The sequence below is a fragment of the Hippopotamus amphibius genome, chromosome 1 (assembly GCF_030028045.1).
Source record: "Hippopotamus amphibius kiboko isolate mHipAmp2 chromosome 1, mHipAmp2.hap2, whole genome shotgun sequence".
NCBI lineage: Eukaryota > Metazoa > Chordata > Mammalia > Artiodactyla > Hippopotamidae > Hippopotamus > Hippopotamus amphibius.
Genome location: NC_080186.1, coordinates 161,197,942 through 161,218,646, shown reverse-complemented (window position 1 = coordinate 161,218,646; position 20,705 = coordinate 161,197,942). Strand labels below are relative to the sequence as shown.

General features: G+C 37.0%; 1 protein-coding gene across 1 annotated transcript in view; it reads right to left on the bottom strand.

The window, feature by feature from the left end:
• PFDN1 (prefoldin subunit 1) overlaps positions 1–20,450 on the bottom strand; it is a 57,702-nt gene extending 37,252 nt beyond the window's left edge. Inside the window, exons 1-2 of the mRNA XM_057733568.1 lie at positions 20,343–20,450; positions 17,290–17,456 (exon numbers count right to left, since the gene is read on the bottom strand). Coding sequence (XP_057589551.1) covers positions 17,290–17,456; positions 20,343–20,375 — 200 coding nt within the window. The 5' untranslated portion in view covers positions 20,376–20,450. The remainder of the gene's footprint in view (positions 1–17,289; positions 17,457–20,342) is intronic.
• Between the last annotated feature and the right edge of the window lie 255 nt (positions 20,451–20,705).

Below are 20,705 nucleotides of genomic sequence, written 5' to 3'. Positions count from 1 at the left end.
TCCCTGGGCCAGGAAGATTCCACATGCTGTGGAGCAACTAAGCCCATGCACTACAACTACTGAGCTTGTGCTCTAGAGCCCATGAGCCACAGCTACTGAAGCCTGCATACCTAAAGCCCACACTCTGCAACAAGAGAAGCCACTACAATGAGAAGCCCGCGCACCGCAACAAAGAAAGCCCCTGCTCTCCCAAACTAGAGAAAGCCCGCGCACAGCAACAAAGACCCAACACAGCCAATAAATAAATAAATAAATAAATAAATAAATAAATAAATAAATAAATAAATAAATAATTTGTTTTTAAGTAGCTTACAATAAATTAAAGCCACATACTGCAAAAAATAAGATAATCACTAAATAAAAACATTTTTTACTAAGGACTAATAAGCCAAAAGTAAAGATAAAATAGGATCATGACATACTCAATAAATCTAAAAGAAGGCAGAAAAAAAGAAAAAGGAATAAAGAACAGATGAGAAGAGAAAGCAGGCAGCAAGGTGGCAGATTTAAATCCAATTATAAGGCTTCCCTGGCGGCACAGTGGTTAAGAATCCGCCTGCCAATGCCGGGGACACAGGTTTGAGCCCTGGTCTGGGAAGATCCCACATGCCTTGGAGCAACTAAGCCTGTGAGTCACAAATACTGAGCCTGACTGCCACAACTACTGAAGCCCATGTATCTTGAACCCATGCTCCACAACAAGAGAAGCCCAGCAATAAGAAGCCAGTGCACAGTGACAAAGAGTAGCCCCTGCTCACCACAATTAGAGAAAGCCCACATGCAGCAACAAAGACCCAACACAGCCAAATAAAAATAAAATAAATAAAAATTTTAAAAATCTAAATATAGCACTAATTACCAGAAGTGTAAATGATCTAAAGACCCCACTTAAAAGGCAAAGATTGTCAGACTGAATTTAAAAGCATGACCCAACTACATGCAATCAGAAGAAATCCACTTTAAATAAGACATAGATAGCTTCCAAGTAAAAGCACAACCATACCCACAAGAATGGCAATAATGAAAAAGACAGATAATAACAAGTGTTGGAGAGCACACGGAGAAGTTGGAACCCTCACACTTTGCCAGTAGATACATAAAAGGGTATAGCTGCTGTCGATAACATTCTGACAGTTCCTTAAAAGGTTAAACATAGTTACCCTTTAGCAATTCTACTCATAACTAAGAAAAATGAACACACACACACACACATGCACAAAAACTTGACTATAAGTGTTCAAAGTGGATTATTCATGATAACTAAAAAGTGGAAACAATTCAAATGTGCATCAACTGATAAATGGATAAATAAAATGTGGTATAGCCATACAAAGGAAAGTTATTTGGCAATAAAAGGGAATGAAGTACTCATACATGCTATAATATGGATTAACCTTTAATACAGAGTGCTGAGAAGATAAACACAATCACATATTATATGACTGTATGATTCTACTTACATGAATGATCCAGAAAAGGCAAGTCTACACAGACAGAGTAACTTAAAAAAATTAAAAAAAAAAACTACAAGGACAAAAAAAACCCAGATCAACAGTTGCTGGGGTGGGGGGTGAAGTTAAAGACAGAGAACTGACTACAAATGGACATAAAGGGATGCTTTGAGATGTAAATATTCTATAACTTTACTGTGATGATAATTACATAACAGTATGTTTGAGAAACATACAGAATTGGGGGGGGGGGAGCGCGTCAATATGGTGGTGTGGGAGGATGCTGAGTTCCTGACTCCCCACAACTAGGGCACCTGCCAGATGCTGGTGGGGGACCTCGACACCCAAGGAGACAGGAGGAAGTGCCAAGAGACCAGGTAGGATGTGGAGGGGAGTGAGAGGGGAGGAGAAGTGGAGGCCAGCCAGAACCAGTGCCCCTTAGGGGTGGCTGGGAGAGGGGAGGAGTTCCCACACATGGAGGGGCCCTGCAGGATCAAATGGAAGTCAAAAGAAAGCTGGAGTAGCAATACTCATATCAGATAAAATACACTTTAAAATAAAGATTGTTACATGAGATAAGGACACTACATAATGACCAAGGGATCAATCCAAGAAGAAATAACAATTATGAATATTTATGCACCCAACATAGGAGCACCTCAGTACAAAAGGCAAATGCTAACAACCATAAAAGGGAAAATCAACAGTAACACAATAATAGTAGGGAACTTTAACACCCCACTTACACCAATGGACAGATCATCCAAGCAGAAAATAAATAAGGAAACACAACCTTTAAATGAAACAACAGACTAGATAGATTTAATTGATATTTACAGGACATTCTACCCGAAAGTGGCAGAATACACTTTCTTCTCAAGTGCACATGAAACTTTCTCCAGGATAGATCACATCTTAGGTCACAAATAAAGAGTCGGAAAATTTTAAAAAACCAAAATCATATCAAGCATCTTTTCTGACCACAACATTATGAGATTAGAAATCAATTACAGGAAAAAAACTGTAAAAAACACAAACACATGGAGGCTAAACAATATGCTACTAAATAACTAAGAGGACACTAAAGAAATCAAAGAGGAAATCAAAAAAATACCTAGAGACAAATGACAATGAAAACACAACAATCCAAAATCTATGGGAAGCAGCAAAAGCAGTTCTAAGAAGGAAGTTTATAGTAATACAATCCTATCTCAAGAAACAAGAAAAATTCCAAATAAACAATCTAAGCTTACCCCTCAAGAAACTAGAGAAAGAAGAGCAAGCAAAACCCAAAGTTAGTAGACTGAGAGAAATCATAAAGATCACAGCAGACATAAATGAAATAGAAACAAAGAAAACAATAGCAAACATCAATAAAACTAAAAGCTGGTTCTTTGAGAAGATAAATAAAATTGATAAACCTCTAGCCAGATGCATCAAGAAAAACAGGGAGAGGACTCAAATCAATAAAATTAGAAATGAAACAGGAGAAGTTACAATGGACACCACAGAAATAAAAAGCACCATAAGAGACTACTACAAGCAACTATATGCCAATAAAATGGACAACCTGGATGAAATGGACAGATTCTTAGGTATAACCTTCCAAGACTGATTCAGGAAGAAATAGATAATATGAACAGACCAATCACAAGTAATGAAATTGGAAAGGTGATTAAAAATCTCCCAACAAACAAAAGTCCAGGACCAGATGGATTCACAGGTGAACTTTATCAAACATTTAGAGAAGAGCTAACACCCATCCTTCTCAAGCTCTTCCAAAAAATTGCAGAGGAAGGAATACTCCCAAACTCATTTTATGAAGCCACTATCACCCTGATACCAAAACCAGACAAAGATACTACAGGAAAAGAAAATTACAGACCAATATCACTGATGAATTTAGATACAAAAATCCTCAACAAAATACTACCCAATAGAATTCAACAACACATTAAAGGGATCATACACCATGATCAAGTGGGGTTTATCCCTGGAATGCAAGGATTCTTCAATATACGCAAATCAATCAATGTGATACACCATATTAACAAACTGAAGGATTAAAAACCACATGATCATCTCAATAGATGCAGAAAAAGCTTTTGAAAAAATTCAACACCCATTTATGATAAAAATTCTCCAGAAGGTGGGCACAGAGGGAACCTACCTCAACATAATGAAGGCCATATATGACAAACCCAAAGCAAACATCATTCTCCATGGTGAAAAACCGAAAGCATTCCCTCTAGGATCAGGAAGAAGACAAGGATGTCCACTCTCACCACTACTATTCAACATAGTTTTGGAAGTCCTTGCCACAGCAATCAGAGAAGAAAAAGAAATAAAAGGAATCCAAACTGGAAAAGAAGTAAAACTGTCACTGTTCGCAGATGACATGATATTATACATAGAAAATCCTAAAGATGCCACCAGAAAACTACTTGAGCTCATCCATGAATTTGGTAAAGTTACAGGATACAAAATTAACACACAGAAATCTCTTGCATTTCTGTACACAAACAATGAAACATCAGAAAGAGAAATGAAGGAAACAATCCCATTCACCACTGCAACAAAAAGAATAAAATACCTAGGAATAAACCTAACTAGGGAGGTAAAACATCTGTACTCAGAAAACTATAAGACACTAATGAAAGAAATCAAAGACAACACAAACAGGCAGAGAGATATACCATGTTCCTAGATTGGAAGAATCAACATTGTGAAAATGACTATACTACCCAAAGCAATTTACAGATTCAATGCAATCCTGATCAAATGACCAATGGCATTTTTCACAGAACTAGAACAAGAAATTTTACGATTTGTATGGAAACGCAAAAGACCCCGAATAGCCAAAGCAATCTTGAGAAGGAAAGACGGAGTTGGGGGAATCAGGCTTCCTGACTTCAGGCTATACTACAAGGCTACAGTGATCAAGACAGTATGGTACTGGCACAAAAACAAACATATAGATCAATGGAACAGGATAGAAAGCCCAGAGTTAAACTACGGTCAACTAATCTATGACAAAGGAGGCAAGGGTATACAATGGAGAAAAGACAGCCTCTTCAATAAGTGGTGCTGGGAAAACTGGACAGCTACATGTAAAAGAATGAAATTAGAACACTCTTTAACACCATACACAAAAATAAACTCAAAATGGATTAAAGACCTAAATGTAATTAAGGCCAGACACTATAAAACTCCTGGAGGAAAACATAGGAAGAACACTCTTCAACATAAATAACAGCGAGATCTTTTTTGATCCACCCCCTAGAGTAATGGAAATAAAAACAAAAATAAATAAGTGGGACCTAATGAAACTTCAAAGCTTCTGCACAGCAAAGGAAACTATAAACAAGACAAAAAGACAACCCTCAGAATGGGAGAAAATATTTGCAAACGAATCAACAGACAAAGGATTAATCTCCAAAATATATAAACAGTTTATCCAGCTCAATATCAAAAAAACAAACAACCCAATCAAAAAATGGGCAGAAGACCTAAATAGGCATTTCTCCAAAGAAGACATACGGATGGCCAAAAGGCACATGAAAAGCTGCTCAACATCACTAATTATTAGAGAAATGCAAATCAAAATGACAATGAGGTATCACCTCACACCTGTTAGAATGGGCATCATCAGAAAATCTACAAACAGTAAATGCTGGAGAGGGTGTGGAGAAAAGGCAACCCTCTTGCACTGTTGGTGGGAATGTAAATTGATACAGCCACTAGGGAGAACAGTATGGAGGTTCCTTGCAAAAGTAAAAATAGAGTTACCATATGACCCAGCAATCCCACTGCTGGACATATACCCAGAGAACACCATAATTCAAAAAGCCACATGCACTCCAATGTTCACTGCAGCACTATTTACAATAGCCAGGACATGGAAGCAACCTAAATGTCCATCAACAGATGAATGGATAAAAAAGATGTGGTACATATATACAATGGAATATTACTCAGTTGTAAAAAGGAATGAAATTGGGACATTTGTAGAGACATGGATGGACCTAGAGACCGTCATACAGACTGAAGTGAGTCATAAAGAGAAAAACAAACATCGTATATTAACACATACATGCGGAATACAGGAAAAAATGGTACAAATCAACCAGTTTTCAAGGCAGAAATAGAGACACAGATGTAGAGAACAAACATATGGACATCAAGTTGGTTAAGCTGGGAGGGTTGCAGGGGGAATGAACTGGGAGATTGGGACTGCCATATATACATTACTAATAAGAAAAAAAATACCAAATTGTACACTCTAAAAAAAATTTAAAAAATAAAAAAAAAAAAAAGATATCACACACACAAAAAAAAAAGAAAAAGAAAGAAATGAGCTGGGACATCCCTGGTGGTCCAGTGGTTAAGACTCTGCACTTCCAATGCAGAGGAAGCAGGTTCAATCCTTGGTCAGGGAACTAAGAACCCACAAGCTGTGCGGCATGGCCAAAAAAAAAAAAAAGAAAGAAATGAGCTATCAAGCCATGAAAAGACATGGAGGAAACTTAAATGCATACTGCTAAGTGAAAGAAGCAAGAAAAAAGAAAATGCTTTTTTTACTCTGTATGATTTCAAACATGACATTCTAGAAAAGGTTGAACTATAGAGAAATAAAAAGATTAGTGGTTTGGGGAGGGAAGGATGAACATGTGGAGCACAGAGAATTTGGGGAACAGTGAAACTGTTCTGTGTCATACAGTAATGGCAGATACAAGACATTATACATTTGTCAAAACCCACAGAAATGTACAAAACAAAGAGTGAATCCTAACCTAAACTATGGACTTTAGTTAATCATAATGTATCAATATTCCTTCAACTGTAACAAATATACTACACAAATGCAAGATATGAAAAGAGGAGATTAGGGAGGGGGAATGTGAGAGCTCCCTGTACTTTCTGCTCAATTTTCTTGTAAACTTAAAACTTATGCTTTAAAAGATAAAGTCTATTAATTAAAACAAACAGGGGGACATGTTAAAAGGATACAGGAGACAACCTGAAAGAAATCTATAGAACACAGTATGCTCAAATACAAACTCTGAGTGATGCTGCTGCATCAGTACTATACTATTCATGTTTCCCTCATCAACTCCGATATTCATAAGCCCCTCCTTCCTTCTCTCTTCCTGTGCCCATATTACAGGCATTATGTAGGCTCTAGACTAAATTATTTGTACCCAAAGTCCCTTCGAGAACTCATTTAATTTCAAGGCTTCAACTTGCTAATGACTCTCAAAATATTATCAACCCCTATTACCTACACTATCACCTAATGGTCATTTCTATTTGTATGTTCCACATCTCCTCAAATTCAACACGTCCCAAATTAAACTTATTTTATCTACCCATACCAACATTCCCTACAATCAGTTTCCCCATTTCAATTTCAGTCTCTATCAATGATATCACCACTCACCCAAGTCCCAAACCTGCAGCTATCCTGTGTTGCCATATTCGCAATTTACCTCTAAGGCTTATCACTTACTTTCACACTCACCCTCTTCCTCTCCATCCCACTTCTGCCACCTTAATTTATGCCCTTATTACTATACTCCTGAATTACTTCAAGAGCTTCCTACCTGTACTCCCTGATTAAACTCCCTTATTCATCTTAAATATTTTACCCACAGTTTTCATGTAGCTAGCCCTGAACTGTTGGTCACTGTAATGATTGTTGTTAATTTTAGCAGATGCTATTGGTTGGCTACCCAATATCTGTTCCTCTTTCTTTGCTGACAGAGCCCCAGTTTTATTTAGGTAGCCTCTACTGTCAAGTGACTTAGGGAGGTGAATCCTCTGGTAAATCTTGATTGGTCTTACCCAATCATAGCAGTTCCATCCCCCAAGATTTATGCCAAGCATGTAGCTCAGTCTTGTCACGAAATGTGAGAGGTGGTGCTTTTAAAGACTTCTGGGTAAGATTTCTTTGCTCCCACAAAAGTGACACAAAACACATGATACTTTCTAGTTCTAGATGTTGTCACATCTGAATGAAATCCTTGGAACTCCTGCAACCAACCTGAAGATGAACCTGGCAAACACAGGGAGAAGGGCAGAGGTAAGAGTACTTAAATAAGTGGAACTAAAGCCCAATATACAGTCCCTGAGGAGGACCGATTTGCACAACATGGATAAATCTCGGACATATGCTTAATCAAAGAAGCCACAGGACTTCCTAGGTGGCGCAGTGGTAAAGAATCCGCCTGCCAATGCAGGGGATACGGGTTCAAGTCCTGCCCTGGGAAGATTCCACATGCCACAGAGCAACTAAGCCCGTGCGCCTAAAAAAAAAAAAAAAAAAAAAGAAGCCACAAAAAGGAGTACATACTATAATGACTGTATTTATATAGTCTATATAAAGTTCTAAAATTGACAAAATTAATCTACAGTAATAGAAATCAGATTATCAGTTGCCTAGAGCAGGATTTAGAGGAGTAGAGGACTGACTTGGAAAAAGCAAGAAGGAACATTTTACAGTGATGAAAATGTTCTATATTGGGACTTCCGTGGTGGCACAGTGGTTAAAAATCCGCCTGCCAGTGCAGGGGACACAGGTTCAATCCCTGTCCAGGAAGATCCCACATGCCATGGAGCAACTAAACCTGTGTGCCACAACTATTGAGCCTGTGCTCTAGAGCCCTTGTGCCACAACTACTGAAGCACGCACGCCTAGAGCCCGTGCTCCGCAATGAGAGAAGCCACTGCAATGAGAAGCTCACGCACTGCACCAAAGAGTAGCCCCTGCTTGCTGCAACTAGAGAAAGCCCAAGTGCAGCAACAAAGACCCAACACAGCCAAAAAATAAATAAATAAATAATTTTTTTAAAAAAAGAAAGAAAACGTTCTATATCATGATTGGAGTGGTGGTTACATTTGTCAAAATTCATCCAACTTTACTCTTAAAATGAATGCATTTTACTATACATAAGTTATAGCTCAATAAAGTTGATTTAAGAAAGATAGATAATTAGTACTACAGTATGCGAAATGGTTATAAGTGCCAGGAGAAAAATAAAGCCAAAAAAAGAGAGAGTATAAGAGGCAAGTAGATGGGAGGTGGAAGTATGTATATACTAATTTTAAACAGGGTGTCACAAAAGAGTGGATATATGTATATGTATAACTGATTCACTATGCTGTACAGTAGAAAGTAATACAACATTGTAAATCAACTATACGCCAATAAAACATTTTTAATATATTATTAATAAATAAATAAATAGGGTGGTCCTGAAAGGCCTCAATGCCTATTCAGTAAAGACCGGAAGGAAGAGAAGGTATAAGCCATACAGATACCTGGAAGAAGCTGGCTACATTCAGAAAGACCAGCAAATACAAAAGCCCTTGTCTTTCTCATTGATAAAATGTAAAAGTCATCTGAAGGTTTTGACTAGAGTGATCTGAGTTATGTTCTAAAAAAATCACTCAGGCTGCTCAGTTGAGAAGAGCTATAAAGTGGTAAAGATGGAAGCAGGGAGCCCAGTTAAGGAGGCAACTGCAATCCAATGATAGTTTAGGCCAGGATGGTAATAAATAATGTTCAGATTCTGGGCAAATTTTATAGATAGAGTCTTTGCTAAAGGACTGAATGTAAGACTGAAAGGGAGGACTTCCCTGGTTGCACAATGGTTAAGAATCTGCCTGCCAATGCAAGGGACACGGATTCGATCCCTGGTCCAGGAAGATCCAACATGCCGCGGAGCAATGAAGCCCCTGCACCACAACTACTGAGCCTGCACTCTAGAGCCCATGAGCCACAACTACTGAAGCCCACACATCTAGAGCCCATGCTCCGCAACGAGAGAAGCCACCACAATGAGAAGCCCATGCACCGCAACAAAGAGTTGTCCCCGCTCACCACAACTAGAGAGAGCCCATGTGCAGCAGCAAAGACCCAATGCAGCCAAAAATAAGTAAATGATAAATCTTTAAAAAAAAAAAAAAAAAAGACTGAGAGGGAGGAATCAAGGATGACTTCAAGATTTGGAAGAACTGGAAGGACAGAAAAGCCATTTGCTGAAATGAGAAAGACTGAGGGAGGAACTGGTTAATTTGTAAATAATAAGAATTTTATTTTGGTCAAGTTAGTTTTGAGATGCCTATTAGACCATCAAATGGAGATGTAAAGCAGGCAAGTGGATATATCCAAGTTTGGAGCTCACAAGGGGTTCTAACCTAAGATAAAGCTCTGGGAGTTTTCAGTATATAGAAAAGCATTTAAAGAGATAAGCCTGGATGAGATCACTAAGAAACTAAGTATATACAATAAAAGAGAAAAAAATGCAAAGGCTGAGCTGAGCCCAAGGTCAATCTAATATCTGTAAATGGGAAAGAAAAGGAAACAGTAAAGGAGACAGAGAAGGAATGGCCGGTAAAATAGGAGGAAAACCAAGAGATGGTATCCTGGAAGCCACAGGAAGAGGGAAAGAAAAGATCAAGGAAAGAAAGATAAACTGCACTAAATGCTACTGATAAGTTAAATAAGATGAGGACTGGGAATTCACTGGAATTATTTTAAAAATCATGGTCCCTTCAGGAACCCAATTCCATGTACACATTCCTTATGCTAGATGAGTAATTCACATACTGATAGGTTCAATCTGTACTAATTAAAAATCACTGTGTATTTTTAAATCAAACTATTACTCCTGAAACAGAAACAGTAGTATGTTAATCTATTTTAAACATGACACTTATTTTTGGTCACTACTTGGTATTCTAAGCATTCTGGTAAATAATCACCTCTGATGTTTACCACTTTTACTCTGGCCTCATCAAACCCCAAACATTTCCACACATAAAACATCAAGCTATGTTACAACTTTTTCCAAGATGTGATCTTTATTTTACTAGTAGGTTAAAATATAACATTAGATAAACTAGAACCACTGGATAATAAAAAATTACTATCCAATGAGTACTGAAGGACAGAAACAGAAGACTTGGTACAAAAGCAGAAAGTCACAGAGAAATATAAACATATTTTGGCACAAGTGCAAAAGACTTGGACACACACATACAGGATGCATATTGTGGTCCAAATCTTTTTACCCTGAGCCAAACAATGTAAAAGGTTTGGCTTAGGGCAGTCATGCTCTTATCTATTTAAAGATACATTTTCAATGCTGGGCTCCTGCTGCTGTGCAAATTTTGATATAAGAATATTTCCAGTCCTCTTCAAAGCCAAAGGGATAGTGTCTTCCAAGTAATCTCATCCATTTCAAGGTAACTGATCTTAGAACAAGAGCTGGTAATGAGAGTTTCTGGCCAGAACAATGAGATAACATTCTCCCAGACATGTCCATTTAAACCTAAATTCTAAAAATAAGGTGGGTATACATTCTTCACAAAACCATAGGCACTAATTGTGCATGCAACATGCTGCAATCCTAATTATTCCATCTGGGCAAAGGATATTTGCAATTCACATCAATTCCTGATAGAAGTAATAAGAAAGAAAAGAATACCAATAAGTCATTACCAAGTGTGTATTCATGTATATGGACTGACCCTTACCTTCTAAGTCAATATTTTTTCTGAGTCCCTTTTTGGATGTTTCATTAAGCAGATTACGTTCCTTGACATGAACATGTCAGTCCTCTCTCAAACAGATTAGATAGCAAGTTGTTCCTAAATTTGCCACCATGAGATAAGTAGAAGCTAAAATCAGAAAATTCTTGGTACAGCTTAAAACTGATTGTTTTCCACTTCAGAGAAATTCAGCCAGAGTTAAGTCAGTTATAGCAACCAAATCCCCAATGATAAAGTAACAAAGTTCAAGGTTACTGCTACCTTTATTTTTATTTACATAGGAACAACAAGGTAATTTTTTTCACCCTTCCCTCAGTTAACCACATTAATTCTTGCTTATCACCAACTGGAATACACTGTACTATCCTCTTGTGTTGTTGATTAACTGCTACTTTCATGCAACAGAAGCAGATTTAAAAAAAAGTCTTTTGATGACAGGAAATACAGAAGCAAACTCCTCCAAGTAATGGTAACAAAATGAATCAATTACATTTACATTTTCTAAACAAGTTCCAGCATAAACTAAGCAACCTACAACAAAGACACATTAAATAAAAATTTTATTTCAGCATGTTTGTATATCCCAAGGTAAGTAATGGAATTCTTTTCTTACAATAAACTCCTAATTAACACTACATTTTTGAAATTAATTTCCTGTGTTTCAGTGAGATCGTCTGGATTCTGTAGGACATGGGAGGGGCAGAAGGGAAAGAATTATTGAAAGTTCTCTTCTGCAGAAGAAACATGGCTATGTAATTCCTACGCAAATGTTTGTTAACTTACCCTGGCATAAAAACAGTGATGTCATTCTACACAGCAGTCAACGGAGTTATAATGAACACCAAGCTTTTAAATCACTGACAGCTTAAGGAAATTAAGAATATTACTCAAAAATCTCCTCTCCCTGGAGTGCCACATCTGTGGAAGAGGAGGCTATGCCCAGCTGAGGTTATATACATACTCAACATCAACAAAACCGAAGTCATTTTCCCCTGCACAACAGGAAAAGTTGTTTTTTCCCCCTTAGAACACTGAGCAATGAAAGCCATGACTGTATATGGCTCTGTATAAAAACACAAGAAGGGTGGGTCATATTCTATTAGGAAAAGCAGCTCAACATCAAAACTCCTCTTCCTTTAAAATAAAATCTAAAAAATGATTTAAAAATTTCTTATCTTTGAAAATTATTTTATTTTTGCTTCATTTTCTCTACTCTAAAATACAAATTAATACCTTTAAGGAGAGTATAAAAGCTTATAAATTTGAATTTGCTATGTGGCTCTCACACCAAAAGTAGTCTGCATTTTTTTTTCTCCTACAGTAAGCATTAAATAAAATATCTAAACTTGGTTCTAGTGAGAACAACAATATAAATTATTACTGTAATATCAATAATAATATTTACTACACGAAGATTTGTGGTTTATTTCCTAATCTCTTAGGAATAAAATATAGTACAACTATATCTTCAGCTTTAAAACTACCTCAAATTGACTGGAATATCAACTCTACATCAATGTGAAACTGTAAAATGGTTGCAGAACTTGAGGTAGCATGATTATATCCCTTTTGATTAATATTTAACATAACTAAACCTAGAGCAACTGCAGATGTGTCATCTTGACTTTTTTAAACGTCACAATTCAAATTACAAGTCAACATTCAAACTAAAAATTAAAATCACAAAACCAACATAACATTTTAAACAAAGGGCAGTTCAAATTGTCACAACAGATTTCTACATCCTAATTAGTTGAAAAATTGCTCATTTAAATTTGTCTGTTTGTTTGTTACCTATCAGAAATATACCTACTGTTTTCACTTTCTACCTGTGCCACATTTATCCTAAGTTTTATACTTCTGGATAAAAGTTGAACCATTAGAGATCAACCATCAAATTACTTCAACAAGTAGAAATAGCAACACCGCTCCCAAACAGCAATTTCTGCATTGCTAGACACTTATCTAGTTGGTAGATTTATACCATTGTTCATTCTTAGTTCCTTAAATGTAAAAAATATCCACAGAATGGTGGCATACCTCTAAATTAGTTTAAATATGGTACAAAGTTATTTTTAGTTAGGTTCAAGTTTTTAAAAGGCACTAATCATTCTTCTCAAAGGCTAATCTACTCAAGTTCCTCCCATATTAAAAAAATTAAAAGCTTAATTTATCTCTTTTGGAAAGAAGAAATGTTACTTATGTAATGCTCAAGCACAAGGATATTAGAATAATGGACCTAATATCAAATCAGGGTCTGGATCATACTTATTGTTAATAAAAATAAATTTGACCTTTATTCTAATGATGGTCCTTTCAAACACCAGCATGACAAAATGTGATTTACGTGCATTTTCAAATGTAATTCTAATTTTTAAAAATACTCTTATCTTCTATTATGCAAAGGAAAAAGGAAGAAAACTCCCATAAACGATTACAAGCTGGTTCTTATTCATGAAAAAAAAAAAAAAAAAGGAACATTCATGTAATATTTATTTGAGATGTGTCTATTCCCTCCTTGCGTGCTAGAAAGATGAAAAGACAAACACTTCCAACTATTCAGACAGATCATTCCACAGTTGTAACTTTCATCATAGTTCTCAAAGCGGTATGGTGAGGTCAGCTCACAAACAGCTTAAGTAGCAAAACTAGAAATTGGTGGTAGTAGTATCAAGCTACATAACAGCCTCCCCAAAGAATATGAAGTAAGAGAACTAAAATGTGCTGGCAGCACGCCAAGAGACTGGATAGACTATAGCTTTCAGCAACAAATATGCAGAGCTTATAGTATATAGCAACTTATCATCTCTTACCATGTAGCTTGATTTTCCTTGTTTTAAACCAAAAATAGCCATATATAAGAGGTATTTAACACTACTAGTTTTCTTCATACTTATGACTCGGAAAGGCACCTGGGCTTGAAATGACTTGGTAAACTAAATACACACCCTAAAATGAAAACTCTAACTTCTACCCTATGTGAGGATGAGGAAGGTAAAATATACAATTATATTGATATTATTCTGCACAGAATAGCCTTTTTTCTCCAAGGATTATACTGCCCTCAGCGTAATTCTAAAGGCTTGGGTTTTTCTATACTGTCAGTTCTAACTCTACAACTGGCTGACATTAAGCATTAGTCAACCTTCTCAATAGATTTAATAAAGAATTAATTCTGTCATGGACACCAAGTGGGAAAAGCAGGGAAGGTTGTGGGGGAATGAATTGGGAGATTGGGATACCAAATTGTACACTCTAAATATATGCTGTTTATTGTCTGTTAACTGTATCTCAATAAAAGTTCTTAAAAAAAATTAATTCTGTCAGATCAAAGGACATAATTTTAGTCAGAAACAATTCCTTTGACCTTAAGTCAAAATATGTTACTTTTAAAATTTCATCTTTATTGAATCATATACTTAAAAAGCATAGTAAACTCCAATTCCTAAGTCTCTGACACTTTTTAAACATTTTCTTTCTAAAGAACCACAAGAAAGTGTAGTTATTTTAGGCAAGAGAATCATATTCAATTCAAATCAACACACATTTAATAATTATTTTGTGCCAGACATTATACTGAGAACTGAGGAAACAAAGATAAATATACATATGGTCTCACAGAGCTGACAACCTAGCTGGGGAGACCAGACCATTCCAGACTCAATCAGGTTCTGCCCCGTACTCTCACCCCATCACCCATGTGCTCTACTAGCTATAGGAACAGAAGTTTTGGTATCACCCAGGAAAGTGTGAGTAAATCTGCCAGGGAAGATGGAAAAATCTTCAGAGAAGATAAGCTTTGTCTTGAAGGATGCAAATTTCAAGAAGGAAAGTGGGATATTGCAGGCCAAGGAGGACAGGAGGAACAAAATCAAGAAAGCACAAAAACATGGCATACATGAGAAAGTCCATGTGGCAATGGTAGGGATAACAATTTTGAGTACATGTGCTACTACTCTTCTACCCTCAGCCCATGACAGACCTCACTGATCAATCAAAGCATGTTTAAACCCATATGAGACTCAAACTCCTTCTCAACAGATAACTCAAAACCAATGGAAGGAAGGAAGTCCATGAGATGAAATTTATGTGCTATCCTCAACCTGGAAATACAAAGTGGTAGGATTTGAGGCTAGAAGGGTAAATTAACGACAGAATAGGAATGACCATGAATGCTAGGCTAACAAGTTTAGCTTTTATCCCACAGGCAACCAAAGATGAACAAAGGATTTTATGAAAAACTATTGTGATATGATCAATTCTGGCAGATGTGTAAAGAAAGCATTTGGACCAAGAGAATAAAGGCAGACAGAACAGTTAAGATGCTATAGCTTCTTAGTCCAGGCAAGACACAATGAAGCTTGCCTACTTAGTCTAGGCAAGATACAACAAGGCCTGAATTTCAGCAATGGCAAAATCTATCGCAGTTTCTAAAACAAAAATGTAATGTTTGAGATTTCACAGTTCTTGGTTTTAAAGCAACAGTTTGAGAAAAATTAGTATTCTAATCAGAATTTCCTAATAATACTCAAAAAGAAGAAATGACAAATTAAGATAAAGACTAGAGTTAAAGAAGTGAATCACAATTATACTTAAGATTACTCAAGACTATAAATTCCAAAATAGATATTTCAGGTTTAGCATCAAGAAAGAGAACATCCTCATGACCAGACTAACACTCAGCAAGTCTTTTCTTCCTGAGGGCACTAATACTCTAGCCAAACAACAAACACTACTTACCTTACATGCCCCTGCAAATTCCAGTGAGATGCAGAAAGCACAAAAATCAAATTTAAAACCATATCCCAGCCATTAAGCTCTAAAATTCTTTGTGTGGAATACAACCTGTATGTAGCACTTTGGGTAGTAGGCAAAAAAAGCAACTTGCCTATCATTACTGCAGAATGTTAAAAAATGAAATTATTCTAATTAAAAATTAAAACTTCACTATAGATCAAAGAAAGTCAGAGTTTTCCTGTTTTGGAAAAAAAGAAATTCTTTAGCTATTGCAAACAAAGGCTAATGTACTGATGTGAAATCTAAGTGCAACATGTTAACAAGCATGCTAGAAAAGCTAGCATTACTGTTCTAAGACCTAAGGATATTCACATTAAAGATAAAATTATCCTGTAGTGAATGCCAACAATGCACTTCATACTACACAGACACACATTCAAGGGTTCTACTTTGTTCTCATCCCAATTCTTTTGTGTCCCAGTAACAAACACTCAAATTGGGAATATCTTGCTTTTAAAACAAGCTAAGATGAAAAACATGAACTCCAGTGATAAAATTTATTTGTGATACATTGTTTATTCTGAGAAAGCAAATCAGATGAACAGTTTATCATAATCTCTTTTTCAGAAAGATATGGATTAGCTAGTCATGAGCAGGGTCTATTTCTCATGATGTCATTCCATAGCCATCACTAAATGTTACACATGCCATGCTTCCTTCAAATCAATCACAAAACAAGTCATCCTAGACTAAGGTCAAATTCCTTTCCACCTAAAAGAGCTCCAAATTTAAGTAATGGTCCACTTACTAAGTAATATTCAAAGACCAAATTCCAGAAAAACCCTCCTCTTGTACCTCCCCCACTTAAAAAAAAAAAAATCAGTCTCCTTTTAGCTCAGTGTAATGGAATGTGACCTGTAGTTAAGGGGTTTTCCATTCCTATTTACTGCCTAGAGAACATGCAGCAGATCTATTCTCTCTCAGAAAAGTAATGTATTTAAAAAAAAAAAAAAAAAGTGAAGTGTAGGCAGTTAATCATATAATAATAATTAGAACAAAAGGTAAGTTGATTTAATAGATTTCTCATGTTCAACAGAATGAGTGTATTTAAATGACAACTGAATCTTTACTTTTATTTTATATCCCGATCAGACATCTAAAAGATTTATGATTTGTGTGACTACTAATAATTAGGTAGGGGAGCGGAGGTTAAAACAACTGCTTAAATAAATCTTCACACATAAAACTACTATAAACATCTTTTCACAACAAATCATATTTTTATCATTGAAGTTACACACTTAAGTACCTAAGCACAGAGAGAAGAACAGGAAATAAATATCTTTTAAATGTACTTCAAAGTTTAAAATTAAATGCATCTATCAGGAGTTCAGGTTCTCATTTAAAAAAAAAAAAGAAGACATCTGACTAGATAATCTTTAAAGCTACTATGATACTTTAACCCAAGTTGAAAAGTGAACAAATTCTGATTTAATTCAGACAATCCTCTTACAAGATAACCCCCTTAAGGATATACTTTACTTACATTCTTCCTACACCTTCATACATGTTAGTCTCATCTACCAAAGTCATAATCTCTGTATCTGTAAGATGTGCATGCTTTTTCGTTCTGTTTAGCTGTTCAATCTGTATGTCTGCAAGCTTCACCTTCTGTTGAGTGTCAATAACTTTGGCTTGAAGCTCTGTGAAGGCCTTAAAAAAAAAAAGTTCATGGTTTAGTACAGGAAACATTTAAGTCAAATCTAGATATATTAAAATAAAGCCCGGGACTTCCCTGGTGGCACAGTGGTTAAGAATCCTCCTGGGCCTTTTTCACTTTCTAAGATGGCCCACACTCTGTCTGTGTAGTGTGTTTCTCTCTGAATAAATCCACTTCTGGGACTTCCCTGGTGGCGCAGTGGTTAAGAATCCCAATGCAGGGAACACAGGTTGGATTCCTGGTCCGGAAAGATCCCACACGCCACAGAGCAACTAAGCCCGTGAGCCACAACTACTGAAGCCTGTACGCCTAGAGCGCGTGCTCAACAAGAGAAGTCACTGCAGTGAGAAGCCCGAGCACCACAATGAAGAGTAAATCACGCTCACCACAACTTAGAGAAAGCTCATGTGTAGCAAGGAACACCCAGCACAGCCAAAAATTTTTTTTAAATATAACTTCTAAATAAATATATTAAAATAAAGCCTGCTAACCAAAGACAAAGCTGTGAAATTTACCACATCAAACACCAATAAAAATCAATATAATTGTAAACAATAAAGCCACTATGCTAAATACATTTGACCCTTGAACAATTAGGGGCACTGACCCTCCGTGCAGTTGAAAATCCAAGTATAATTTATAGTTGGCCCTCCATACAGCAGTAACCTTGGTTCTACATCTGTGGATTCAACCAACTACACATCGTGTAGTACTCTAATATTTACAATGTTTAAAAATCTACATACATTTGGATCCCTGCAGTTCAAACCAGTGTTGTTCAAGGGTCAACTGTACTGAATTTACCCAGTCCTCAGAAGATGCAATCTATTTGAAATAGCAGGTACCCAATGAGTAATAAAAGCATAAATGCCAAGTCAGAGGATGAAACCCAGAGACCCAAATCAAGAAACATAAATGTAACAACTCACTACATCTGTATTACATGACTAGGTTTAAAGTACGTTCCCACATTTGTCTGCAATATTAACATGTGAATATTAATATGAGAATTTTGATAGACATAATAAATTTCTCATTTATTCTTTTCAATAACCCCGAGTTAGGGATGGCAGTTTCATCACCACAGTTTACAAATTAAATGTTTTAAAGAGATATAAATGACTTACACAACGCTGAACAACTACTAGGTAGGAAAGCAAGTACTTAAATCCATTTCTTCTGACCTCTAGTTCAGGAATCTTTCTATTCTACTATCTACAGTAATATTCAGAAAATGATTTTAAGAGAAAGACAAAAAAAAATTCAAAGCATTGGTAGAAGAAGTGCATCATGATCTTCACAAGTACACACCAAGTCAAATTTGACACCTGAGTACCCTTAACTCAAAGCTAAAAGGTTCTCAGATACGCTTGAAGTGCCTAGAATGACTTTCACATGCTGTCAAATTTATGCCTTAATAACATTTGTGGCTGCAATACGTGGCAAGAGCTAATGCTTAACTTTTATTCTTTGTTCTCAGCTACTAGTAAAGTTTCAAAAGATTTATTTTGGGGGACAGGTGGTGCCTAAAGTTTCCTGCTAGTCTCTATGTCCGCCCCCCCAAAAAAACCTTATAAAGATATTAGTTTCAGTTAATTTCAATGGTTGTCAAAACTACCCAATTTAAGTCTGTAACCATTTTCTCAGTTTGCATTCATTGTCCACAGGTTTCCTAGCAACAAATTCAAATAATACTGAGAGTAAGTCCATTCACAGCTGTACTCTATTGTTAGCTCTTTCACTAAACCCTGACTTAAATTTGAACTTTTAACAGGAAAAAAAAAGGTAAACTTTTAGAATACTTTAAGACACAGTTTGCTAAGGAAGCTAGTATACTATTAAAGCTGAGATATTACAGTACTAGAGACCACGGAAGGACTAAAGGTACAAGTTTCAGACAAAAAGCAAGACACACACACATAAATCCTCAGAGCAGTAATAAACAGCTTCGTTTATTAGGTGGAAAAGCTATTTCAGCTTTTCCTATTTCTTATGGAAAGATTGGCCAGAATAGCCTGAAGTAAAATTTGCTCTTCTAATGAATCTAAACTAATTGTCAAAAGGTGAGTAAATAAAGCAGAGAATACTGGATTCTAGTCCCAACCTTGGACTGAGTCTTTTCTGAAACTGTTTCCTTTCCTTAAAAAGTACAGGTTTAAAGTATCAATAGACGAAGTCTATGAATCCTGGCAACTCTTAAGCGACGAAAACGTTTCTGAGTAACGACACATTTATAGGCAATCGTTTGAAGGGCGAAACCCAGTTCCTTCGGATACCGATTTTATCGGGAACACTTTACTGGTCTTGTTTCTTTTTTGACAAGTCTTTAAAAACGGGGGACACGGGGGGGCGGGGGGCTATTTGAGACCAAAGCCCTAAGATGAACACTGCTATGAGAATAGCTAACTGAACTGTACGTAGCGACCTTACGAGGTATGGGATTGAAGAAGAGGCCTAAGAACACAGGCTGGACTTGGGAGTTTTTCAAAGCAAATTAGGATGCTGAATTACAGATGCCTCCGCTCCGGCAAGCCGCCTCAAGGGGCTCCAACTGGAAACTCTCACTTCAGGCCTCACTATGGAACTGAAGGCTCCAAGCGCAAAGAAAGGTCTCTGGAGCTCGGAACAAGGGAACAGAACAGCTATCGGCCCGACAGACTCAGCCAGGCCCAGCCCAACCGGCTCTTACCCAGCAAAGACCAGCTCGCCCCCCGACTCCAGACTAAGGAGACCCAGTCCCGCCTTAGGACTCTGGGAAACCACTCCCCGTTTCCCTGGAGCCCTTTCCTTCCACAGACTCGAGCCTCACTCGATATTCTTGCCCACAGTCCCCTTAGCTTCCAAAGAAAAGCCTCTGCCTACTCAAGACCCTCTTTTACCTTCTTCAACTCCAAATCCACGGGGGCCGCCATCTTGCTTCACCCCTGCGCCTGCGCAGTGGGAGAAAGCCGGAAAGATGGTGGGGGAAGGGCATGCCTTGACCGTTTGATCGTCCCCCTTCCTTCTGCGCCTGCGCATGAATCCGGCTCATCAGTTTTCTTACCTTCACCCGCGCTAGTAACGCCTGAAATATCCGGGATTCAGATTCAGGGTACGTATCTTCTGGTGACCTATAGGCCTGCCCTGTTTATCCACATGCTTCCAAACACAGCACAACGCGCAGATTTCGTGTATGGTTTTAAGCATTTTAACAAGTAGCTTACTTTGTGCTGCTAAATTGACATGTATGTAGGTCAGGTAAA